General features: G+C 40.8%; 1 protein-coding gene across 3 annotated transcripts; it reads right to left on the reverse strand.

Annotated features, from left to right (window-relative positions):
• Nucleotides 1-6: 6 nt before the first annotated feature.
• On the reverse strand, nt 7-24,190 carry SIAH1 (siah E3 ubiquitin protein ligase 1). 3 transcript variants are annotated; one of them, XM_082676257.1, is made up of 2 exons: nt 24,062-24,190; nt 7-1,000 (listed from the first exon to the last, which is right to left on the reverse strand). In XM_082676257.1, the coding sequence occupies exon 2, from the start codon at nt 996-998 to the stop codon at nt 150-152; it is 849 nt and encodes a 282-aa protein (XP_082532383.1). In that variant the 5' UTR covers nt 999-1,000; nt 24,062-24,190; the 3' UTR covers nt 7-149. The 3 variants fall into 3 exon arrangements, with proteins under 3 accessions (XP_082532383.1, XP_082532382.1, XP_082532384.1); XM_082676256.1 differs by lacking the exon at nt 24,062-24,190 and adding an exon at nt 3,315-3,907; XM_082676258.1 differs by lacking the exon at nt 24,062-24,190 and adding an exon at nt 1,837-1,950.
• Nucleotides 24,191-27,939: the final 3,749 nt, after the last annotated feature.

Consider the following 27,939-nt stretch of genomic DNA (forward strand, 5'->3'; position numbering starts at 1 on the left):
TCCTGTATTTAACAGCCTTTCATTTACCTTCCTGTTTCTAGCTTCCACCTACCAAAAGCTTCTGGTTGGTAGGCAGACAGGTGCCTTATTCTCTGTGAAATTGAATGCAACGGTTTTAAACACTGGCCAGAAAATGTTTGATTGCCATTTCAACACATGGAAATAGTTACATTGATGCCTAAATTGCCATTTTCTGCAAAAAGCTGTGCAATGCTGGTGTCAAAGACTAGGCAGTCACTATTCATAATGGCTGTTGCAATTCCCTCATGAATAGATCGAGGAGTGGCTTCCCAAGTCAATCGCCGCCTATGACCATTTAGCTCAAGTCGATAAGCAAAATTTTCAGCTTGCTTGCGTGTTCCTATCAGCTGTACAATTGCAAAGAATTGCTGGTGACCATCGTATTTTTCCTGTTTCTCCAAGACTAACATGAAGTGAAAGCCAAAACAGGACTGCATCATCACCCAGTCAACAGCACCAGGAAGATTAATGTCTGTAGCAAGGAAAACTATATCCTCTCCCTGTAGGGTTGTAATAGACTTATGCTGATGCATCAGATGCGGCATTACAGCATCCAAAGAGCCTTGCCATTTACAGGAAGCACCAGGGCACGGACAGGAATAAGGCCTAAACTCACAGAGCTCTTCGTGGTCTGCTTTTTCTGTGTGTGGCAGAGTTATTTCACATCCAGAAGAGGCATATTTACAAGGGAAAAGTACTGAATTGGCCACCTTCTCCATAGCCAAGTTGCGAATGGATCCCAACGGGCCCCGGCATGTTGGACAACACGTGAGCTTTGGGCGACAGTTGCTACAAACAAGATGGCCACTCTGACACTGAAGAATGGGTGGTAACACATAGTCAAAGCAGACCGGACACTCAAAAAGACTCGCCAAGTCATTGTTGGACGCAGTTGTGCCAGTCAGGGCAGGTACCCTCTGGGATGGTGTACACTTTGAGGTTCCAGTAGGTAATGCTGTTGCAGTCTGACGGCTCATTTCTGTAATAAAAAACATAAATAAAAATAAAAGGAGGCAGGAGAAAAATAATTACAACGATAACTTGTTTTATATAAATAATGTTTACATGCCAGAAATACTTAAGTTTCATGCAGAATTTACTGTAAGCAAAAAGGAAAACGGTTTAAAAAAACATAAATTACTTGAAGTATGTGCATTGTACACTGGATAAAATCTCTTTTCAAAATGTTCCAGAGCACATTTAGAATTCCTTTTCTCTAAAAATAATGTTAAAAAAAATCATCCTTGGATGGAATAAATGCTAAAATAGAAACTGGACCATAACAACTAAGGAACACTGTACAAGTAGTTTAAGTTCAATGCAATCAGTTTTGACTGGAATTCCTCCTCCCTCTCTGTGTTCACCTGCCCTACTCATTCTATTTCTTCCTCATTCTTAAGGCAGCTGTTGATAGCTCCAGTGAGTTATATACGTGATCCAAAGGACCACCAGGGCACTCTGATTAACTCCTCCTAATGGTGAACAGTTATCTGCTCTAGAGGTGTATTTGGGAAAGGGAAGGGGTTACAAGGGGAAGGGTCTACTGCCATTCCATCATCCGTCTGCATGGAATGTTAACACCAGCTAGGTATTAACCTTGTTTCCTACTGATCTGTGCCCCCTTCAAAAGTGAGCAAGTATGGAGGAGAAATGGAGGGCCATCCTCAAATAAAAGATTTGAGTCTGGTATTCAAAGAAAGTAAACCATTCTACTCTACTTCCATTCTACAATATAAATCAGGTATAATTTACAAAGCAGGAGAGTCAGGAAAAGATAAATAAAGAATAAAGATAAAAAGCATCAGAGAGACTCACACAACATTGGGGGTGAGGGATAGAGCCAACAGGTAAAGAACTCCTTGTACCCTAGAGTTCACCAGTGTTGCTGAAGCATTCATCAGTACAGTGATAAACATTATTTAATAAATGCCATCTGGAAGAAATGATCAACAATATTAACTAACTTGTTAAGCTAAATGAAAGATAAAACAAGCCACCTTTTCCCAGAAATCTACCTTTGCTAGGATATAGTGGGCCGCTTTCTTGGGGGTGACAAAAAAATCAGTCTACTGATGTCCTAAGAGTATACTCCCAATAACCATAAGCCATATTTCTACAAAATTAAACTCCTCAAATTTAATGTTTTCTCAATTATAATTGTTACTGTTGGAAAGAATTTAACTTCGAAAAATAATGCTGTTATCAATGTGACCACATAAATGCAATTTGGCTTCTATTACTCATAGATTGCTCAAGGATGGACACCTTAAATAGGGACTGAGAGTGAAAGAAAAACAAAAAAACGCCAAAACAGATCAATTCCACTGTCACTAAAGGTATATTCTAAAGTACAAGGGGAAACAAAAGTACCACAGAATTCTATCATAATGTGGCTCATCACATGGATTTAGGACAACAGGAATCAACTCTCATCACTGAAGCCCTCTATAACCCCGGTATTCCAGCCCAACAAAAGCACTATAAAGGAACTCTGCTGTAATCCAGTTTCCCCTGAGGAGATTCTTTGTGCATATGATGATCCATGCATTTTGTTTTAGGTCACTAGTAAAACAATGGGCTTATCAGCATTGCCAAAATATCCTGTATGTTTATTTCATGGTCCATTTTATGCTGCTCATTTAAGAGAGCAACATAATAACTGGGAAGTGGTTCCTTGGACACAAAATAATCTAAGCCACCAATGCCTTTCAAATCACTAAACCAAAACAGCTAGTCACACGTCGAGAGGCAGTAAACTCAGTTTGTATTCAACATAATGTAACTATTAAGCAAGAAAAGTATTACTGTTTTAATTTCTTGACCGAGCAAAATAGTTATACATTTATCATCAATAGTTCAGGCTCATGTTACAGTGTACATTATTATTTTTCCAACATTGTAGAAAGCACAACTTAAATTCCTATTCAAAGTGTGAAAACAAGCAAAATGTAGCGTCTATTTCTTGTGAATGGAAGTATTGCAGGATAGCAGCTACTAAAGCTTCCCGAAGCTCGGAAGGTGGAACCCAGCTCCATCTTCAAAGAGAGAAAGAGCCCCAACCCACACACAGCCCTGCAGTAGGAACCAAGGACTCAAGTGTCTGGACAACTCTGCAGGAGTCATGACATAACCTGAAGTTTGATTTAAATTGAGAAAAGTACACAGCTGACCAAAGGAAACATCACTGCCAGCTCAATTATGGTGCAGCCATTCCCTGATCCATTTAGATTCCACTGGCTCACACAACTTTCCCATTTCACAGTTTAAGCAACCCAGTCTCTTAATGGCAGTACCTTTTCTCTTCTTTGTCCCAGATGCTGGTAAACAAGTAAGCAAGACGCCCCTCCAGGAGTACAGAAAAGGTAAGGGAGGCTTCCCCGTCATGAGAAGCCAGGCAGCTCATAGCCTTTCCCCCAGAAGTAAAGACGACTTGCAACAGAGGGCCGTCCTGGACACCTTTTGTTCCTAAACATGTCCCGGGTCAAGTTTTCAAGAAGGGAAGGCACGTGCCCTGCTCCATACACTGCATTCAATACTCCTCAGAAGCACTGGCTACAGAGGCAGAGAACTGAAGCCCCCATCCTGTCTCAAGAGGAGCCGACCACACCTCCCCATGAGCTCAAATTCGCCTGCGTCTCCAAAAATGGGAGCCATTGCCGAGCTGTCCTCTGCTGGGCCCTAAACCTTCGTCTGTCTGTCTCGGAAGTCTATCTTCCCCAAATTCATCGGCTAGGCTCCAGCCAGCTCGGTGAAGGACAAGACTGTAGGGTGCGTGGAAGCGACCGGACGAGGAGTTGCGGTCTCGGTGCCAGCTCGAGCTACTGCTGCAGGGTCCGGCCCGCAGCTGGGAGGGCCCGCTCCACGCAGAGTTTCAGACTGTGCTGTGCTCAGGGCGGCGGCTGCCTCTGAGGGCGAAGGGCGGGGCGGCGCACGGGGGGGGGGGGGGGGGGGGGGGGGGGGGCGGGCGGGGATTAAGGCTCCACCCCACTCAGCCTAGGGCGGTTCTAAAACAAGCAGCGCGCGACTCCCACCAGCCACACAGCCGGAATAAACCCGAGATCCCCGCGAACCTGGCGACACTGCACACGCCACAGCATTTCCACCAGCTTACAAGTAGGTAGAAACACTCCGCTTCTGTAGGCCCAAACAGTCAGATATAGGCAATTTCGGTTGGTTTCGGCTGGTTTCAACCCAAGATCTGCACAGAATATATGGGAAATCCGTGGCCAGACAAGCACTCTTCTCTGCAGTACACTCTCTCGGTTAACCGTGAGAACGCTAGATTTTTATACAGTAAAAACATTCTCCCTACTTCGTTCAATAACTATTTATCGGGCGTCAACTACCTTATTTCCTCAATTGTAACTCACTTCCCCATTTTCACCGCACCTTGTTTTAAACTCCCCCTTCTCCCTTCGAGAAGACTTCGCAGTGAGAGTAGTAAACACACATAACCATATTAAACTCCTGCTTCAACCTTCAAATTGAGATTTTATTCTCTTCCCACTCCAGGAAAGCCAACTTAAACGGCCTTATTAAACAGAGTAGCTTGTTTTGTTTTTAAACAAGCATTACCCTTGCCCCAATAAAGTCCAGGGCCTCAGATTTGCATTGCGTCAGCTCAGGCATTCAGAGGTTTAACCTGTCATTACATCATGCTTAGGGCAGCCTTTAAAGGCAGCAAGAGCTGGTAGTGGGGAGTGAACCCTATGCTGCAAATTGTAGATTGCCCATTTTCAGCATAAAATCTTAACTCTAATCACTTACCCACCCTATATAGTGTGTTCAGTCACCTCAACCTCATTTTGATATTAGGAATAGAAATATAATTGAAAATAGTCTGTTCACTGACAAATATAAATTACTATTATCTAGGTTTTTATTTTCTAATACATATTCATTCTATTCAACAGTTAAGTCTCAGGTTTCTACAGCAGGAGACTTAAAATGTTTTAGGCAGGAAAAACTCCAAACAGAATTAAGACAGAGTCTAAATGTGTAAAACAAATAAAAGGGATGACAGATTTCTCAAGCCAAAGAAAAATTTTTTCCCAAACTTCCAAAGGACCTATACAGATCCTTACAACACTATCTGAAAGCCATTAATATATGGACAAACCTCGCAACAAGTGAGTCAGGACAGTAAAAATGTGAGTGTTCTGGAGCCATCTACACTTGGATTCAAACCCAGTCTTCACCACCCGCTCAGCTGTAAAACTGGGACAATATTTCCAGCCTTGCATGGCTTTTGTCTGGATTAAGGGAGACGGGTAAGTTATATATAACATAGGTGGTACATATTCCAAAATATGTACGTACTCACACAATTCCAAAAGTTAACTTGTTTTGCCTGAGGTCATCAATTAGTTAGAGACATAGAACTTGTGGGTTCCAGATATATACTCTAAAAGATGCCTTTAGCTTGTAAGGTTATCAAAAATGTATACCAAAGATCAACTGCCATTTAACTAATTTTTAGCACAATACAGAATTTCTCCACTAGGTAAAACATTTATTTAAACTGGTTTTACAAGGGAAAATTTCACAAAAACTACATTACACTAAGACAAGCCCATAGAATCCAAAGTTAGCAAAAATCCAAAATTTACCAAGAGTGCACTATTACCTACCCTTTCTAAAATAAAGCCGACATCTCAGGCCCCGTTTAGTATAAAGTTTAAACAGATTTTAATTTAGATAAAAACATTTTAGAATCAGCCTTTAATGTTGCCTTAGTAATTTCAGAGTATTTAATCGTTGCTTTGCCACATTCACACACTTATGACAGAAGTAGTCTTAAACTTTTATTCTCAATTTCATGGGGGAAACTTTGTTTCCTATTATAAATTATAAATGACTGATGAAGAATTTCTCTGATTAAAATGAATACACAACAATGTTGTGCTTTTCACTTTCTTGCCTTTTACTAAAGTTACTGCGGCCTGCAAATAATGGCCCCCCTCAAAGATGTCCACATCCTAATGGTTTGTCTACCTCAGACGAAATTAAAACTAAGGCAAGTCTCCTTAAAATTCAACAGCTTAAAATGCCAAAAGTTAAAAATCAAACTTTGTTATAAAACCATAATGCCAAGAAAAAAATTAAGCCATCTATTTTTAGTTTCCAGAACTGCACCAAAGTAATAGGAATTTTAAAAAATTATACAAAGTATTTTCCTAAAAGCTCTATTTTCCTGAAGATAATTCAGAAGACGTTGTAGCCACAGAATCAGAGTTATGTGTCCAGTAAGAGGGATGATCTGAAGTGGGGAAAGCCCAGGACAAAAGACCTGATAGAAGACCTGTAAAACCAGAAGTCTGAACAAAGGTGATGACAGTAAACGGAGAGGAAAATGCAAACCATAACTTAAATGTGTAAAGCAAAGTACATTTGCTTTTTAATGCCTAACACTGTATTTTGAGGCTTCTACACCTGGTAAAAAAAAAAACATATACTTAACCAGAAGCCATTAGGCACTATGCTAGATACCAAACTGTAATAATGGATGAAATGCAAAGTAGAAGTGAGATGCCTGTGACACATCTAAGAGATGGAACTCTCATACTCTGCTGGTGGGAATGCAAAATAGTATCACCATATCCTGTCACTGAAGAAAGTCCTATTGGAAAGCATGATTCTACATCCTAATTTTATTTTACTAGCTATTATCCTTATTATTTTTATTTCACATTGAATCTATATTAACATCAAGAATAAAAGTATTAACATCTCCCAAAACAAGGCAGGTCATTTAATGTGCTAATAGTGAAACTTTCCCTTTCCCACCTGCCAGGATAAAGACTGTACTAAACTTCAAAACTTTTGTCAAAACAATCATTTAAACCTAACTGCAAACATTCTGATTTCATTTCTCACAACTATATCATAAGACAAATACCCATCTTTTTCTTCCCCTTGAATCCTTAATTATGATTCATTTTTTGGTATGGCCATAGTACCTCAAAAAAGTTTTCAGAAAGGGCATGTAAGCAATTAAGTCTCAGTCTTAACAATCTGAAGCTCTTGCACAAGCTTAGAATTCTAGTTCACACCCTTTACCCCTAGAACTACATAAATTCTGCTGTCTTCTGACATGTAACTATGTAGATGAAAAATCTAATGTCATTTTTATTTTCATTCATTTGCAGGTAACCTTTTTTACCCTGACAGGTAGCTTCTAAGACTCTTATCTTTGGAAGAAATTTTCATCAAAACATCTAGATACATGCCATCAGCACTTGCCAAACACGAGGTGAGTATTTTCAATCCCAAGACTCAAGTCTTTTACCTTTGTGGACCTTTCTTCTAATTGTTCTTCGACTCTTACCATTACTCAGTTCTTTTCTTCACATAATCCTGATACTGACTCTCCTGGATCTATCTTCAAGTCACTTATATATTTTTTTCTCATAATTCCAATCTTTGTTTTGCACTGCATTCCAAGAGAACTCATTAAATTCTAATTCATAAATTTGGTTTTGCTAAAGTTACCTATCTCTTGGTATGCTAAAGAATTTAATTATGTAGATCCTCAATTTCCAACAAGGGAACAGAGAGTTTGATGGCAGGAACGGCTACTTCCCCTTCCTTTCCCTGAAGTTGGAATGGCCACATAAATTCATACTGCATTGCTCTTGTACTTCCTTAACCCCTCTATTAAAGTTTTCATGTCCCTCATTGGAGCTTCATTGTTGGTTGGTTTCATTCTTACTGCTATAACCTAAATGGTTCCAGGGTCAGCAAGTTAAATACTGAGGCAGAGGAGGGACTTTCCTCCATTCTCACTAAAACAGCTGCCCCAAATATTTATTAATAAGCATACTTATGTACCAGGTATTGTCCTCAATGAGCTTCCAGGTTAAGCATTTACCCCCTGCATTATAGACAGGAAAATAGATTTCAAAATAAATATTTCAGATCACAGAACTACTTTAAGAAAAAAGAAAAAAAAAGGAAGTTGGAGCTATCTATCGAGGAGGACTTAGAAGAGGTGACAAATGGCATCCTAGGCAAACAGACATTATGAAAAATTTTAGACTTGGAAAAGATCTTAACCAGCTCTCTCATTTTCAGAAGAGAAAAATGATACAGAGAAGTTAACTTGCTAGATGTCGTATAAAGTAGGTCAGTGTTCTAATCTGGGCAATATGTTATAATTTCCTAGATCCTTTCAAAGCAGATATGCTTTGGATATTTTCTAATTCAACTTGAAAAATTAACCTTTTCTGAATTTAAGTTTAATAAGATTCAACTGTCTTGCTTTCGCTCCCAACACAAGAGAGATCCAATGTAGCCAGGAGAGATTAAAAAAAAAAAAGATGGGAGATAAAACCTGAAAAAATAAGTTACCTTACGTCAGCTCCTTAGAGGGACCTTTCCTGATCACTTTATTTCTAAAGGCCAGATCACCCTTCTTACTGTCTTCATATTATCTCTTGCCATATGAAATTCTCTTACTAAATAACTTACTTATTGTCTGTCTTCTGCCCGTCTCTCTCTCCACAATACCAGCTTTTCACTGATAACAGCAATTCTCAAACTTTTTTGGTACCAGGAACCCTTTACACCAGTAACTGGCAAACTACAGCTACAGATCACTTGCCTGTTTTTGTAAGTAGTTTTACTGGAACATAGTTAAGCCCATTCATTTACATATTATCTGTGACTGCTTTCAAGGATGGAGTTAAATAAAAAGTTGATCCTATGACTCCTAAAGCTAAACCTATCTGGCCATTTAAGAAAAAAATGTCTTTACTGCTTTAAAGTTTTAAAAAATTATTGAGGACCCCAAAAGAGCATTTTGTCAATGTGGTTTATATGTATTAATATTTACAATATTAGAAATTCAAGCCAAGAACTTTAAAAATATTTGTTAAAATTACCATCACATTTTTTACAAAACAATTAAAAATCTATTACATAAAATGTTTATGAAAAATAACTATCTTCCATAATAGGGAGAAGAGTGTTTATGTTTTACATTTTTTGCAAATCTTTTTAATATCTGATGCAATAAAAAATACTGTTGGATATTTAATATCTGCTTCTGCAATTAATCTGTGAAGATACCACATGTCATGTAGCCTCTGGGAACCTCACTTTACTCTCATGTCTCATTATTGTGAAAAAAAGTTTTGACCCTCAAAGGGTCTTGAGAACTCCCAGGATCCCTGAACCACTAACTTCTGGTTCAAGAGCTCTGTACTACAATATAAACTTCATCAGCATAGACCTTGTTTATTTTGCTCACGCTTCTATCTCCAGCACCTAGGACAGTACCCAGCCCAGACCAGGTACTCAAATATTTCTGGAAGGAATGAATAAATCAAGTACAACAGTATGAAAGATTCCAAATAAAAGAAATAGCATGTATACAACCACAACTCACTCATCCCTGATGACCCCTAAGGTAGAATATATCTGTTACTTGCTATAACATTAAAGAGAGTGAATTCACAACTAAGATTTAAAATTCACTTTAAATAACACTATTTTACAACACACTATGCTTATCTTTGACAAAGGAGCAAAAGGCAACACAATGAAGAGAGGCTTCAACAATTGGTGCTGGAACAGCTGAGTATCCACATGCAAAAAAAAAGGAATCTAGACACAAATCTTACACCTTTCACAAAAATTAACTCAAATGGATCACAGATCTAAACGTAAAATACAAAACTATAAAACTCCTAGAAGATAACAACACAGGAGAAGATCTAGATGACCTTGGGTTTGGCAATGACTTTTCAGAAACACCAAAGGCATGAACCAGGAAAGAATCAATTGATAAGCTGGACTTGATTAAAAGTAAAAATGTCTGCTCTGCAACAGTCAGGAGAATGCGAAGACAAACCAAAGATTGGGAGAAAATGTTTGTAAAAGACATATCTGATAAAGGACTATATTATCCAAAATACAGCACAGAACTCTTAAAACTCAACAAGAAAGCGAACATGCCAATTAAAAAACGGGCAAAAGACCTTAACAGACACCTCACCTCATCAGATATACAGATGGCAAAGGAGCATATGAAAAGGTGCTCCACATCATTTGTCATCAGAGAAATACAAATTAAAACAAAAATAAGGTATCACCACACACCTTTTAGAATGGCAAAATCCAGAACACTGACAACAGCAAATGCTGGTGGACATGTGGAGCAACGGGAACTCTCATTCATTGCTGGTGGAAATGCAAAATGGTACAGCCACTTGGAAGGCAGTTTATTCAAAACTAAACGTATTCTTACCATAAGATCCAGCAATCATGCTCCCCGGTATTTACCCAAAGGAGCTGGAAACTTATGTCCACACAAAAACCTGCACATAGATGTTTACAGCAGCTTTATTCATAATTCCCAAGACGTGGCAGCAACTAAGATGTCTTCCTATAGTGAAGAGGTAAACTGTGATACATTCATACAATGGAATATAATTCAGAAATTTTAAAAAATGAGCTATCAAGCCACAAAAACATATGAAGGAAACAAATATATACTGCTAAGTGAAAGAAGCCAGTCTGAAAAGGCTACATACTGTATGATTCCAACTATATGACATGCTGGAAAAGGCAAAGCTATGGAGGCAGTAAAAAGATCAGTATTTGCCAGAGACTGGGCAGGGAGGGGATGAAGAGGTGGATCACAAAGGATTTTTAGGGCAGTGAAACTATCCTGTATGCTACAGCTGTGGGTACATATCATTATACATTTGTCAGAACTCATATAATATATAGCACTAAGAGAGAACCATTAATGTAAACCATGGACTTTGGGTGATAATGATGGGGCAGGGTGAATATAAGAAATCTCTGTTATCTTCTGTTCACTTCTGCTGTGAATCTAAAACTGCTCTAAAAAAATAAAGTCTGTTTTAAAAAATAATAACAACACTATATGGTGAAGTAAATCATTTTATCACCATAAACACAGTCTAAAAAATTGAATATATTTTCATACCAATTCTCTAAGTTTTCAAAACATTTGTTTGTGACATCACAGTTCCATAAATCCATTCATTCCTAGGTAGTTTCATTTTTTAGTAATGCACCACTGGTAACCTACCTTAAGAATATACCTATGCATATACCTATATTAATTACTTTGATATTGGGCAAAACTACAATATCCTGGGTCTCAAGTTGCTCATTTGTGAAACAATAAAACTAACAACAAGATTTTTGGACTTTAACTGAGATCAAGTATGTGGGAACATTTGGTATATTATTAACAACACACTCAGTGATGTTTACAGAGCCATACATACTAGGAACCCTGCAAGGAATCACTAAATTAAAAAGACCCAGATTAGGGCTTCCCTGGTGGCGCAGTGGTTGAGAGTCCGCCTGCCAATGCAGGGGACACAGGTTCGTGCCCCGGTCTGGGAGGATCCCACATGCCGCGGAGCGGCTGGGCCCGTGAGCCATGGCCGCTGAGCCTGCGCGTCTGGAGCCTGTGCTCCGCAACGGGAGAGGCCACAGCAGTGAGAGGCCCGCGTACCGCAAAAAAAAAAAAAAAAAAAAAAGACCCAGATTATACAGGATTTTACTGAAAACTGTTGTTTCAACGTACTGTGTTCATTTTCATAACCTCAACTTGGGACTGTCGGAAACATGATAAAGATAACAGAGTTTGCTATGAAAGAAGCTTCAAACTGAGCATCTACCAACCTGTAAGGCTTCATGTCAGCAGCTTCACATACAGTCTTTATTTAAGACTCATAAAGAAGGGTGTATCTCCATTTTGCAGATGAGGAAATTGAAGATCAGAAAAATTAAGAAGTAATAAGAACAGAGCCAGACTGCTTCATTCCTGAATCTTATTTTCTTCCAAATAACTCTAAAAAAAAGTATGTATAATCTTCTCACTCTGGCACAGAATATTCAACTTAGCATCCAACTAATCTTCAATGTTTATAAAAATTGACCAAAAAAAAAAAGTCCCCTAAATTCTTTAAGTTAAAACTGTAGTCATAGCAAGTAAGTTGCTTTTTGAAATTTTTTGTATCAAAGTGGTATAATCTAACAGCCATTAAACCATTAGACATTAAATCAAAGCAAAGAATCGAGAAGAGAGGTAAGAGCAGAGAAATATATAAGAAGCAGGGGACTTCCCTGGCGGTCCAGTGGTTAAGACTCCACACTTCCACTGCACGGGGTGCGGGTTCAATCCCTGGTTGGGGAACTAAGATCCCACATGCCACATGGTGCGGCCAAAAAAAAAAAAAAAAGAGTAAAAGAGTAAAAGAAGCAGGAAGAGGGTCAAAAATAGGCTCTCAACTTTTTTATGTCCTACCACATATCACTAAATAGAATTTTGGGGAATTCACTTGAAATTACTGAAACCATGTCAGTCATGATTACAACACAGTCACTACTGCGATATAACCAAAGCTCACAGTGTCTAGATAAAAGCAGCCAAATACTATTCACTTAGTTACATGTCCAAGTTTGAATACAACTGTTCACTACCCTGATTATGTTTTATATTCTCTTAGGATGTAAAATTGTCACACATTCCAGTAGATCTTTGCTCTTTTGCTCCATCTTGATGTTAAGCTATGCTTTTTAAATCTTCCTCATAAAATATCTTGTACCCAGTTCTGCAATGTAACATTCATCTTCCCATTTTTCCTGACAAATAACGATAAGTAAATACACACATAAATACAGAGAACAAAAATTTTAAGCATATCTAAATTGGTAGTAACCTATGAAGAGTTGGTGATAACTAAGCTAAACAGAAAAGAACACATTGCTTGAGACGAAGAAATTAAAGAAATGAGGTAAAAAGTCACACCAGAGTCTTAGTATCAATACACTGATATTGATAGCTCTTTACTACTACTGCAGAAAAATAATGGAATTTATAGGGGGAAATGCCATATTAAAAAATTCATGGAGCCTTATTCAAAAGAAATTATATTCCTTTGAAGGAGTTATAATCTGTGTCTTCATAAGCATCGCATCTGAAATTCTAACCAAATCATTTTAGTTATTTCAAATAAGGATATAACACACGAATTAACTTAGACTCTAATTTTCCTCAAACTAAGATTTTGTTCTCGGGGTGGGTGCCACATTTCTCTACAAAAATTTGTTTTATTTTCCTGTGTTTAATCATCTAAAAAACAGCATTAGCACATTCTGAATCATCTGAATCCACCTGTTAGCCATGTAAATGAATGTTCCTATTTACATTTATGGTCACACTAGCTCCAAGTTGGTACTACAGTACTCTAATTATGGGAGGCTAAAGAGAAATACAGAGGGGGACCTAATATATAAATGATGCATTTGTGTGAAGTGAAGCCCAAATGACATCATGGTTTTCACTGAAGCACTTACACACTGGTAAGAAAATGCATCATCTGGTGACCACAACATATGGGATAATTTTGGTGTGCTCAACTCAAAAAGAACTTACAGCATAATAGTCAATTCCATAACTCATGTTGTTTCAAGACTTCAATTTAGCAGGCAGTATTCAATACTTTCATAATTAGTATAATTTGAATTTTACTGGTTTTGTAGTTTTGTTTGTATTTAATTTGTAAGTTTTCAGCTGTCACCAACATCTGACAGATTTGATCAGATCACTGGCTCCTGCCTGGTAGTGATTCCTGCTCTTCTCCCCAAAGTCTTGAATTTGGGAGTTGTCCATGGCCCACTTTTCTTCACTTTGGTGATCTCATTCACTCTTGTATTTTTAAAATTCCACTGATACTGCCACGGACTTCAAGATTTTTATATCCAAAAACCCTCCAGATGTGTCTTAAACCCCAGATGTGTACACCCTCCTAGACATTCCTACAGCGGGGTGGCCAAAACTGAACTCCTTACCTTCTCCCAGACTACTCAACCAATAGCCTTCCCCTCACTTGATGGAAACTCCATGCTTCCAGATACTCAGTCCAAAAGCCTTAAGCCTTCATGTCATCCTTGATTCTTCTCTACACATCCTGTATCTAAAACCACCAGGAAATCTTACTGTACCTCCTTGAAAACTATATCCAGAATCCAACCACTCCTCACTACCTCTATAGTCTATGCCTCATTATCTCTCAACTGGATTACTGCAATATCCTTCTAACCAGTCTCCTTGCTTCCACCCTTGTTTCCCACCCCACCCGCGGATTCCAAGCACAGCAATCAAAAAAATCCATTAAAATCTCCCATGTGCAGGTAATAGATAAATCCTACAACAGCCTATAAGGCCCTACACAATATGATGATGTGTCCCATTACTCTTTTGACTTTATCTCCTACCTCTTTCTCCCTCACTCACTGTACTAGCCTCCTTGTTCCATAAGGCTAGGTTGCTCCTTTGGGCCTCTACCTTAAAATACTTTTCTCAGGGACACCCATATGACTAACCCTTTCACCTTCTTCTAATCTTTGCTTGCATATTACCTTCTCAATGAGGCCTACCCTGTTCCCTCTATTTAAAAGTGCCCAGCACTGTGCCCACTGACCCCTCCTCCTAATCCTTGCCCATTCTACCTCTCTTCCTCTTCCCTTCCCCTCCTCCATTTCTATTCTGTTGTTGTCAGTAAAATGGATGACCTTCTATCAGGCTATACAATTTACTTATTATGTTTGTTGTTGTAGCCCCCCTCACCACCTGGAAAACGGGAATCTGTCTGGTTCAATGATGTGTCCCAAACATTTAAAACAATGCCTGACACACAGTACAGGTTCAATAAATATTTGTTAGATGAATAAATAAATTAGAAGGCAAAAGAGCTTTGGACTTTTGAGCAGTAATATCCAAAGCTAGATGCAACAGAGCAATACTTTTTAAAATCCACAAAGAAAACGATTAATTAACATTCTAGAAATTCTGTGCCCAACCAAATCATCCTAAAAGTATTGAGGGCAGAATAACGATGCAAGGTTTCAAAACATTATTTACATCCCCTAGATCATGGAGAGGAGTAGGGGCAGGGAGTTTTTCTTTAAAAAATAAGCCTAGTGAAATATTTGATTTTTAATTATTGTACATGTAAAACTCTTTAGACTAAAAGAAAAAGAAATTCAAAAACTTGATGTGAGAACTGTCACAAACTGCATGCATTACTTAAAAAATTATAAATTTGTTTTCAAAGATTTGATTCCAAGTATTACATAAGATGTGCAGAAACAGACTTTCCTACACTGTTGGAAATGTCCACTGTGAAGGCTTCTAATAAGATTTGGCAGCTTGTTTCAAAATATAAAGTTTGAATACTCTTTGACCCAGTAGTTTCTCTTCCAAGAGTCTATCCAATGATTTACACATTGGCAAAGCTGTATACATATGGATGCCTACAGCAGTCCTGTTTGTAAGAGCAAATAAACTGAAAACAGCCCTAGCTTAAGAAAGTGATTAAATTATGGTCCATACAACAGAACACGATGCTGCCTTTTTTTTCTTTTAAAAAAGATAGACTCATAACTACTAACATATAAGAATCAAACTGTTTAAACAGGTGGAGGAAAAAAACAAGCCCACAGGATATATTACAATCCCATTTATGTTAAAAGAGAAAAAAAGAATTAAGTAAATATGGACATTGACATAGCTGTCTATTTTTATATATGTACTCATGTGTGTACATACCATGTAATGGGACAGAAAAGAAACCAGAAGGGCATCCGAATTGCAGAATGTGGTTTAAAGACTTAAGGTAAGGGTTTAGAGAAGGGGGAAAGGAGGTCAAGTTTAGAACCAGAAATCACAGAGAACAGAGATGGGACCACCTAACTACAAGTACACAAAATATCAAGAACAGAAGGATATAGACCATAAGCACAAACTTCATCATTTGGAATTATGCAGTTCAAACATGTATAGTTACTGACAAGTGGTAATCATTAATGGGAAAATATCTACAAGGATTTAAGTCAGCTCAAAGAAACGGACTTTAAAATGTCTATGGCTGTCTCAAAAAAATGTGGAACACGCAGACTAGAAACTACACCAAAATGTCTACAATGGTTACTTTTCAATTATCACATTATGAACAATCATGAGGAAGGTGGGGGCTGCATTTCTGTATGCATTTCTCAAATGTTCCATAAAACATTTATATTACTTTGGTGATTAATAATAATTAAATTTTAGTGCATATTTTGTGTCCCCACACTTTCCTGCTAAAGAATTGCTAGTGACTTCATACACAAATTTAAACACTGAGAGATCAAGAGTTGATTTTGCCTACTGCATTCTTTTTTTCTTAGTTTTTTTCTTAAAATGCCTCAAATAGATGAATACTTACTTATAGGGAAAAAATTATTTAAAAAACAGCTTATTCACATTTTTTAAAACCCACATATTTCAAATATGTATGTATTTTAGTTTATACTTATAAAAAATACCTAAATTTAGCATTTTAAAAGTTAATTCTAAGACAAAATTTATCTGCTCACCTCTCCAAGCAAAATCAAAAGAACACAGTCTACAGAGATTAACTCAGAACTATCTGTATTAACAACATATCCGAAGCTGTCCCTAACAAAACTAAATCAGGGACTCTGACAAAACAAAAACAAACAAAAAAGCCACAACTCAACTTCAGCTGAGTTCAAAGGAGCTAAAAGGTAAAACACAAAGGGGGAAAAAGCAAGTTTTTAACAATTAGATTACTTCATTTAAACCAAAAATTGAAGTAAAAAATGTAGTGTACAGTGTACTTAATTTCACTGTATCAACCATTACTACCTAAGCCTGTCAACATGACAATAATAACTATAACAAGTACAGTATAATACTTCCTATAAAATTCAAGACTGGCATTAAATTTTTCTAATTTTCTAAGAGACTATTTCTCACTGGCAATATCTGCTTTATAAATATAAATTAGTTCTCCAAAGATTTTTTCCTCCACTTCTCTTTCTAGTTCCATGTGCTCCCAATCCCCTACTATTCAAAATAAAATCAAAAGCCACAAGTAAGTTCAACATGACTGGCCAACCTCAAACTTAATAAAAGGTCTTTGCCAATATCATTTTGGTCACTGTGGCTCAAACCTAGAGAATAAATTGACCCCCAAATGGACTGTATTATCTATTGATATATCATTCAGTCTAGAGTTCCTGAAGATTTACACACACACACACACACACACCCAAAAATCAAAATAAAAGTAACAGGACACATGGGAGCTGGTCATGATAGTGTGTGAAAATGCATCAAGCTGTATCCTTAATATTTGAGCACTTTTCTATATGTAGTTATCCTACACTTCATCAAAAAAGTTTACACTGAGGGGGGGGAAGTAACACTATTGCTCTAGGTATTCTAGAATCTCCTGAGAACAGTAAGTATCAGGTGTCATAGCTGGTAACACATCACAGAATCTCTTCTCTCCTCCCCTCTGCTCAGTTTCTCAATATATGTCTCTCTACTATGTCTTTAACCCACCATAGTACAGTAATCACTAACTATAAATACTCAACCGATGGCTTCACCCATACTTCGTTTAGAAAATACAACAGAAGCCATCAAATGCTGACTTACCACTTCCTTTTCCTCCCCTTAGAATGAAGAAGTGACCCAGGCCCTTGGGCAGTGTCCTGTCACCTTTTCAGACTTCATACTCCTTCTATTATCCCTTTCTCACATCAATGTCTCCCTCTTTTTCTACTGGACCATTTCCTAACACCCGAACATGCTCTACTATCTCCCATCTGGCTTCTGTGATATTCCTTCTGCCTCACTGGATCATTCTGGATGTCTCATAGATATCTTAAATCCAACATATCAGAACTTTGAGTTTATTTGCTATCCTTCCATTTTCTGAGTTTTATTGCTATCTGTACCACCACCCCCCGCCCCCTCTAGTTTTTCCATTCTTGGTATATAGCACCATGATCCACACAATTACTCATGCCAGAAACAACCTAATTCTTTCCTTCCCTCACCTCTCATATCTAATCCATCAGCAAGCCCTGTTAATTCTGTCCCCAAAATACATCTCAAATCCATCCACTTCTCTTCATCTTCACAGCCACCACCTTAATCCAGGTTATAATCAACTACGGTACTTCCTGATCAAAGAAATGGCCTTCTAACCAATTATTCTCCAAACAGCTAAAGCAATCTTAAAAGTTAAAAGCAGATTATGTTACTAATTTAATTAAAATCTTTTGATGCCTTCTCAGTACACTTAAATTCACATTCCTTACTTTGACTCTGCAGGATCTGATCCTTGCCTATCTCTCCCCCTCATCCATTTGCTCCAGAAACACTCTCTTCTCTCAGTTCCTGGAACAGTCCATGTTCACTCCTGCCTCAGGGCCTTCACCTCCGCTGCTCCTTCAATCTGAGATGTTCTCCCTTCTCTCCTTCAAAGGACTAGCTCCTTATCCTTTTAAGGTAGCTTGAATATCACCACTTCTCACAGCAAGTCTCCCTCCCACCACTACTCTTTACTCCTTTACAGTACATATCACAATTTGTAATTCTTTTCTCCCTTACTAGAATGTAAGTGGTAATAGAGAAATTAAATAACTAATTTTTAAAATTATTTAAGCACTTTCTCTGTGTTAAGTAATGTGCTTTTAAATGCAAGTGTCCCTGCTTTTAGGCAGTGTCTCTGCTCTCATTGAGCTTAAAATCATAAACACACTAGTAAGTGATAGAGGCAAGAGACACATCCAGATCTGGCTCTTAACCACTGAGCTACACTGCTACTCTAGCTTTAGGACATAGAGCAAGGAGCAGCAATATGCTTCATAGCTGTTCACATGCTAGTGGAAACTAAGGCTTGGAGAGGTTAAGTCATGTGCCCAAAGTAGCGAGAGATCAAGTACAATCATGAGCAAAGGCACAGAGGTGTTTAAGTGTGGTGAATGTTCAAGAAACAAAAAGAATCCAGTTTAACCAGATATGGCAAAGAAGAAATGCTGGAGGATAAGGCTAGAAGAGCATAATTGAACACTGAGAAGGTATCAGTCATTCAATAAATATTTACTGAGCACCAACTACACGCCAGCAACAGTGCTAAACTCTAGACCAACAAGGGTGATCAAGGCAAAGTCCTCATAGAGACTGCGGTCTATACCTGCGGAAGCAAAGTAGTAGAGAAAAATCATAGCTCAGGAGGATATGGTTGTAGTAGGGCCAAGCAGAAAGAGCTATGCGAACACGGAAAGATGACATCCAATTCAAGGTGGGGAGATCCAGGAAGAGTGCCTCAGCTAAGTGATGTCTAGGCTGAGATTACAGAGCTTACTTAGTTGGAAGACAAAATATGGTGCACACAGGCACTTGCAAGTACACAGTTGAAAATGACAGGAAAGTAACAAAAGCCAGCTCCAGAAGGGTCTGTGTACTTACTATCTCTATGTCAAGGAACTTGGGACTTTACACTGAAGGCCTTAAGTCACCTATGTTAGAAAGCTCCCTTAAATGGCAGTGGGAAAAACTGAAGGGAGGAGGCAGAGACCAAAAGCAGATAGACACTTAGAAAGTAAAAGAGAAGGACTGAACGTACATGTGAAAATGAGTGAGAGACAGAAGCAACACCAGATTTGAGATAACCAGACAGTAGAAAACTCAGGGCTCTATGACTCACTGGATACAGAGGATGACAGCCTTGTATGGTTGGAAACAAAGGTTTTAGTTTTAGACACATAAATTTGAAGTACCTTGGTATGTGAAAGTGGAAAATGACGTGCAGGGAAAGACACAGTCAAAACAATGAGAAGACATGTTAAAAAAAAAAAATGAGAAGACAAACCACAGACTGGGAAAAAATGTTTGCAAAAGACAATTCTGATAAAGGACTATTATCCAAAATGCAGCACAGAAATCTTAAAACTCAACAAGAAAGCGAACATGCCAATTAAAAAATGAGCAAAAGACCTTAACAGACACCTCGCCTCATCCGATACACAGATGGCAAAAGAGCACATGAAAAGGTGCTCCACATCATTTGTCATCAGGGAAACACAAATTAAAACAAAAATAAGGTATCACCACACACCTTTTAGAATGGCAAAATTCAGAACACTGACAACACCAAACGCTGGTGGGCATGTGGAGCAACGGGAACTCTCACTCATTGATGGTGGGAATGGAAAATGGTACAACCACTTGAAAGGCATTTTGGCAGTTTACTACAAAATTAAATATATTCTTTCCATAAGATCCAGCAATCATACTCCTCGGTATTTACCCAAAGGAGCGGAAAACTTCTGTCCACACAAAAACGTGCACACAGATGTTTATAGCAGTTTATTCATAACTGCCAAAACATGGCAGCAACTAAGATGTCCTCTGGTAGGTGAGTAGATAAACAAACTGGTACATGCCCAACAATGGAATAATACTCAGCGCTAAAAAGAACTGAGCTATCAAGCTATGAAAAGACATGGAGGAAACTTAAATGCATATGACTAGCTGAAAGTAGCCAGTGTGAAAAGGGTACATACTGTATGATTCCAATTACATAATACTCTGGAAAGGACAAAACTATGGAGACAGTAAAAAGATTAGTGCTTGCCAGAAGTTAGGAAAGAGGAAGGGATGAATAGGTAGACCACAGAGGATTTTTAGGGCAGTGAAAACTATTCTGTGTGATACTATAATGGTGGGTACGTATCATACATTTGTTAAAATTCATAATACACAACACCAAGAGTGAACCATAATGTAAACCATAACCTATGGGTAAGAATGTGTCAGTGTAGGTACATCAGTTGTAACAAATGTATCACTCTGATGGAAGATGTTGATAATGGAGGAGGTTATGGAGGAGTGGGGCAGAGTACACGGGAAATCTCTGAACCTTCTGTTCAATTTTGCTGTGAATCTAATAAAACTCCTCTAAAAAATAATCATAAAAAAAAATGACCTGCGAGCAAGAGAATACATGGGTCTAAGTTTCACAGCAAAGAAATCTGAGTGTCATACGAATACAGAAGTAGTAGGTCAGGAAACAAGTCTGTACTGAGTGTTAGGCACTGAGGATATAGGAATAAAAAACCACAATCCCTGCCCTTTTGCAGCAGAAGCTCTAGTAACTATAGCCATGGAAAACCAGATGATTCAAAATGCATTAGAAAAATCTCTATTTAAAAGAAACCACTGGACTTCCCTGGTGGCGCAGTGGTTAAGAATCTGCACGCTAACGCAGTGGACAAAGGTTCAAGCCCTGGTCCACGAAGATCTCACATGCTGCGGATCAACTAAGCCCGTGGGTCACAACTACTGAGCCCGCGAGCCACAACTACTGAGCCTGCATGCCACAACTATGAAGCCCACGCACCTAGAGCCCGTGCTCCACAACAAGAGAAGCCCCCACTCGACGCAACTAGAGAAAGCCCACGCACAGCAATGAAGACTCAAAGCAGCCATAAATAAATAAAAGACTTGACCTTTAAAAAAATAAATTAAAAAAATAAAAGAAATAAAAGAAACCATTAAGGATGCTTTTTAGAGAGGAAAAATTTATACCCAGTTGCTGGTTTTTTTTTTTGGGCAGGGGAAGGAAGGGTAGGAAATCTGCGTTTTTCACATATTGATTTTGTTTGTAATGAGGTCTAGACCAAAAATAACCAAAATTTAAACATTTTTATAAGGTATGCATGGACATTCCATAATTATAACTGAAACTGTGTAACAGATCTCTTAAGCCAAGAAAAACCTTCAATCTCTAGAAATCAAGTAAATCAACTGCTTTAAAATACAATTTTAAGTGGTTGCTTTGCAAAGTTACTAAACTTACTTTGTTACCGTCCTTATGTAAGACCTGTTTTCAAAACACTGTATAAGCTGAAAATAAAATCCTATTCTTCATATTATGTCATTGTTGCCATAGCTAGATATTTCTTTTGTAACTCCAATTAATTGTAGCCTAATATTCTTTTTAATTACAGATACTAAAGAATATTGCTCTACAACAATTTTGTAAGAATTTCCCAAAGCTTATCGGGAGAACACATTACACTGAATTGAATTAAATTTCTGAATTTGTAGTTTGTGTAATACTTATCTTGAAAAGTTCCATATCTATCAATTATACTTCAGCTTAAAATATTATTAAATGTTACTAAATTATGCTGGAACGGTGTCAAGAGGGGTCAGGTACAGCAAGTCTATAATATATCTAAAGAAAATATTTTGGCAAAGCCAACTTTAGGGTTGCAACTAATTATTCCAGATCACAAAAATCTGTATCTTTAATTTCCAGAACAAAAAATTACATAATTTATATACTCCTTTTTAGGTCAAAATCTACTTGTCACGAAGTTCTCCTAACAGCTAACTAACATCCTCTCCTCCCCAATTTGAGCCAATATCTGCCTGATAAAATTACCAGACCATTACATTTATCACCATACTACACTCTGCTCTTCAGTAATGTCCAAAATAGATGGTGACACCACAGACACCTAACACTCAAAGAGACTCACTGTTCCACTCTTCCAAGTTAGTTAAGTCCTCAAAAGCAAACTGACCCATGAATTTCATTTTTTAAATTCCAGACCACACAAGACCTACCCAAATGTCTTACTATAGAAATTTCCCAATGCCATCATCTCCAAATGCCTGGACATTTACCACCTAAACCTCTTGTTTTCATTTTTAAGAAGTAACAAAATGCACTAAAAGAAAAACCCAAGCACTAATGATTTATAATGTAATTTCACATATTCTGGCCTATGCAGTTCCAACATATCCAACATGCCAAGATAATCTCACAAATTCAGTGATTAAACAACAGCCTTAGCAGTAAACATTTATTGAGCACTTAACCATGGGCTTGCCACTGCTCTAAGCCCTAAGCTCTTCGCCTACTATCATCTCATCAATTCTCCCAACAGTCCTACGAGGTAGGTACTGTCATTACCCCTATTTTGCAGATAAGGAAAATGAGGCACAGAGGTTAAGCATCTTGCCCAAGGTCACAAACCGCTGGGGCAGGGCTGGAACCAAAGCAGGCAGTCTGACTTCAGAGTCGTGCTCCCAACGTTCAACTGATGCAAAGAGTTAAAAATTTACCCTTGACAGCCCCTTATCAAGAAATGGTAAATGTTCAACTGCTAGAAACCGTCAGTCCGATCACTGTCCTATATCCGTGCTCATGGCTTCTACGACTTTGACAAATCAGCTACACCATCTGATTTTCCAAACACACAAACTGGACTTCTCTAGATGTCAGAGCAAACAAATTCTGAATCTTTCCAGGCACAGGAAAAGAAAAACCTACGCAACGCTGTGGCCCAGATTATCCACATTCCTAAATTATAAATCTGGGAGAGTCGAGAAAGGCCCCCAAACTACCCGACAAATGAAGCCTAGGAAAAGCAAGGTTTACAATAAAAAGCTGGAGCTTCCCTGGCAAGACGCTCACGCGATCTCCTCTCTAACGACATAAACAAGGGAGGAGGCTGCATTCTTCCCACCGCACAATGAAGGCTCGGGCCGGAGCGAGAGGAAGAACGCAGCACAATCGGGGACGGCCGCTCCCGGGGTCGGGGGCAGGCAGGGAAGGCCAAGGACGGCCGAGTCGCCCGGTCCTGCCCCCGGACCGGTGCGGGGAGGGGCCGGAGAGAAGGGCTGGCCACTGCCCGCACTCAGCTGACCTCCGCCATGTTGGCCGCACACCCCGGGACCCTTCACAACAAAGACCGGCACCCGGGAGCAGGGCGCGCCGGGCGCCTCCCCCGGCCGGGCCCGCCTCCCGGGCGCGCGGGGGCCGGGCCGGGCGGCGAGGAGGCCCTTCCCCGCCCTCGCCCGGCCGCTCGGGGCAGACCCCCGGCGCGGGCCTGCGGGGCTCGGGGCGCCGGGGGCGGGGGCGAGCCGGCTCGCGGCGCGGGGAAGGGCCGGGCAGAGGAGGGGAGGGGCGGGGGGCGGCGCTCGGCCCGGCGGCCGGGCAGCCGGGCTCCGGCCGAGACAAAGGCGTCCGGCGCCGGGGGCTGCCCGCGCCCCCGCCCGGGCGGCGCGACCCGGCCCGGCCGCCCTTCCCGCCCGCCGCCATTACCGGGCCTGGGAGTTCTCCTCCCGCAGAGCCCCTCGCGACCAGCTCCTCCCTCCAGGCCGGGCCCCACTTACCTGTGGGCGGAGAGCGCGCCTCGGACCCCGGTCCTGGCTCAAACGCGCTCCGTCGCCGCCGCCAACCCCGGCCACCGCGGGCAGCGCCACCGCCTCTTCCCCGTGCCGACACCGACGGGACACCCTGGGCCGCCGCCGCCGCCGCTCGAGAGCGCGCCCCGCAACGGCCGACCCGGTTCCCCCCTGGCCGCCGCCGCCGTTTCGCGCGTCCTCGAGCCCGCCGCGCGCTCCCGCTAAATACCACACACTGCGGCGGCCGCCATGAGGAGGCGCGGCCCCGCGCGCCGGCGGCCCGGAGAGGGCGGGGCTTCCCGCGGGCGCGCAGGCGCAGAGGCTCTTGCGCGGCAGGCTGATAGTTTTGCAATCTTTGCGGTGCGGGGTTCCGAGGTGGCGGCTACAGCTTGGGCTCCTCGGCTACCGTTGCTGTGACTGAACGCATCGCGGCCCACAAACGCTGGCATATCGCGCTCTTGCCTGCAACCGTCTTCTCCCGGGGAGGAGCGGGCGCTCGCCTGCCGCGTCAGGGACCTCGGTTGAGCGATCCCCGCGGGGCTTTGTTCCGCGGCCCAAGGGGTCGTCCCGCGCCGCGGCCCCGGTATCTACCACCCCTCCTGTTTTGTTTGCTGGTTTCACACAACGCCTCCTCTGGCCCTTCCCAACTCTACTCTTTCCCAAAGGAAGAAGAAACCGGCTGCCTTGGCCACGGACGTGGGACCCCACGCCTAAAGGGGAAGAGGTCCAAGACGCTTCCTTAGGTTTGAGCTGCTCTTCAGCAAAACCGGAACGAGTTACAAAAGCTTATTTTAGTTGAAGAGTCTTTACATAAAAAATAAAAGGAAAATGTCATTCACGGTTCTTGACGGGTACAAGGTATATATAAGCAAACGCCAGTGTCAGACCTTTACAAACTCTGGATTTCCATGTAAGAGCCTCCATAAAGGTAGTATTCTGTGTGAAAACAAAAAGGTACTTTTTATATGAGATTTTAGAAACCACCAGGGAATAGTCTCCCATTACGTCCAAGTTCCCTAGCAATACAAAATCAGATTTTCCATCTAAAAAAGATGGGAGGGGGCTTCCCTTGTGGTGCAGTGGTTGAGAGTCCGCCTGCCAATGCAGGGGACACGGGTTCGAGCCCTGGTCCAGGGGGATCCCACATGCCGCGGAACAACTAAGCCCATGCGCCACAACTACTGAGCCTGCGCACTAGAGCCCGGGAGCCACAACTACTGAAGCCCGCGTGTCTAGAGCCCGTGCTCGGCAATAAGACAAGCCACTGCAATGAGAAGCCCGCGCACCGCAACGAAGAGTAGACCCTGCTCGCCGCAAGTAGAAAAAGCCCGCGTGCAGCAACGAAGAACCAACGCAGCCAAAAGTAAATAAACAAATAAATTTAAAAAAAAAAAAAAAAAGATGGGAGGGCTTCCCTGGTGGCGCAGTGGTTAAGAATCCGCCCAGGGGACACAGGTTCGAGCCCTGGTCCAGGAAGATCCCACATGCTGTGGAGCAACTAAACCCGCGTGCCACAACTACTGAGCCTGCGCTTTAGAGCTCGCGAGCCACAACTGCTGAAGCCTGAGCGCCTAGAGCCTGTTCTCTGCAACATGAGAAGCCACTGCAATGAGAAGCCCGCGCACCGCAATGAAGAGTAGCCCCTGCTTACCGCAGCTAGGATAGGCCCGTGTGCAGCAACAAAACCCCAGCACAGACAAAAATAATAAATTTTTTGTAAAAAGGGAAATTTTTATGCAGGCACTCCACTGAAAACACACTCAAAAGTTTCTGCTTGGGTTTCCCTGGTGGCGCAGTGGTTGAGAGTCCGCCTGCCGATGCAGGGGACACGGGTTCGTGCCCCGGTCCGGGAAGATCCCACATGCCGCGGAGCGGCTAGGCCCGTGAGCCATGGCCACTGAGCCTGAGCGTCCGGAGCCTGTGCTCCGCAATGGGAGAGGCCACAACAGTGAGAGGCCGCGTACCACCAAAAAAAAAAAAAAAAAAAAAGTTTCTGCTTGAAAGCCAGAGGCACACAAAGTTCTCTTAGGTACTAACGCAAGCTGCTAGTTCCCAGCTTTCCCCAAAAAACTTGTAGACTGTGTCTCTGTTGATACTTCTGTTCTCAACCTAGTACTTTGCTTTTTGTGGCTGCTCTCTTCCTCTGGGACCGTTAGCACGGTGTTTATTGAGATTGGGAAAGTAACAAACCAGGACTTAACCCAGGATTTAGGAAGGAGGTGGTAGGTCACTCCCCACAGTCCCTGCCCCACCCCACTCCACCCGTGCTTGAGGCAGATTCTCTGGAGTCATCCTCTAGAGAACAGGGCCTAGTAAAGGAAGTAATGAGGAAAACCAAGAAAGGTTCTTTTTCAGCAGTTATTTTGAGGTTTTTCAATTTCCATTCAATTAAGGCAAAACTGGGCATTACAAGGTGGTATATGGTATATATTTTTAAGATATAAGGTAGAACTCAATAAACTAAATCAAAAAGGTAGACATGAATGGAATACTACTCAGCCATAAAAGAGTGAAATAATGCCATTTGCAGCAACATGGATGGACATAGAGATTATCATACTAAGTGAAGTAAGTCAGAAAGAGAAAGACAAATACCATATGATATCACTTATATGTGGAATCTAAAATATGACACAAATGAACTTATCTATGAAACAGAAACAGACTCGCAAACATAGAGAACAGACTTGTGGTTGCCAAGGGGGAGGTGTGGTGGCGGAAGGATGGATTGGGAGTTTGGGACTAGCAGATACAAACTATTATATATAGAATGGATTAAACAACAAGGTCCTACTGTATAGCACAGGGAACTATATTCAATATTCTGTGATAAGCCATAATGGAAAAGAACATGAAAAAAATATCTTTATGTATAACTGAATCGCTTTGCTGTACAGCAGAAATTAATACAACATTATAAATCAACTATACTTCAATAAAATAATTTTTTTGTGTGTGTGTGTGGTACACAGGCCTCTCACCGCCGTGGCCTCTCTCTCACAGGCTCCGGATGCACAGGCTCAGCGGCCACGGCTCATGGGCCCAGCCGCTCCGCGGCATGTGGAATCCTCCCGGACCAGGGCACGAACCCGTGTCCCTTGCATCAGCAGGCGGACTCTCAACAACTGCGCCACCAGGGAAGCCCCAATTTTTTTTTTAATTAGGGAAGTTTGATGGGATAATGTAAGCCAGTGGGACACTATCTCTCTACCTTTGAGAAAACTACCTCTTTATAAAGAGAGGGCCAAGTACATTGGTCTCAAGGAAAACCTGGTATTTTCCTAGGAGCCAGACCAGAGAAAGTCCCAGATTCCCTAAGTTTTCAAACTATACTTCCCTCTCCCTTGGAGATTTGAGCTGTGTCTCATCAAAGTCCAAGGAACAGTCTACCTTTTTTAAAAAAGGTAGACACGGAGCAAACATATGGTATATACAAAAGTACATAACATATAGTGGTGACACAGCTTACCAGAGTTAGGTTCTAATCTCTGCCCATAAAGAAAAAAATAAGTGTAATAAAAATTACCCTTGAAAATCCTTTGAATTGCCCATAAATTACAGTGCATATTATTTTGTGGCAATCAAAATTACAAATGCTATGCTTTGCCAAAATCAAATTTTGGCCCCTCATATCCCCGTTCCTTCTCCCTGTTAGACCATTAATACCCATTTATCAACAGCATTTTGTCCATCTGAAAATGACACTATCTCCTTTGATGCTAGAGTACCTTATAAATTGGTGGATTCTTTGCAGCTGCAGGGGTGTCCAGGACAAAGTGTCCCTTGGAGATGCCACACGTCAGTTACCAAGTGTTGGAGATTTCACGTCACCACTCAGAAGCAACTTCTGTTTCTGGAATTCTCAC

The sequence above is a fragment of the Grampus griseus genome (assembly GCF_964374135.1).
Source record: "Grampus griseus genome assembly, chromosome: 19".
Classification (NCBI taxonomy): Eukaryota; Metazoa; Chordata; class Mammalia; order Artiodactyla; family Delphinidae; genus Grampus; species Grampus griseus.

Coding starts and splice junctions, on each gene's coding strand:
- SIAH1 (XM_082676256.1), bottom strand. CDS start 3,405: ATGACGGGGAAGCCTCCCTTACCTTTTCTGTACTCCTGGAGGGGCGTC. Junction 1,001..3,314: donor TGGGACAAAGAAGAGAAAAG/GTACTGCCATTA, acceptor TTTTTATTACAG/AAATGAGCCGTCAGACTGCA.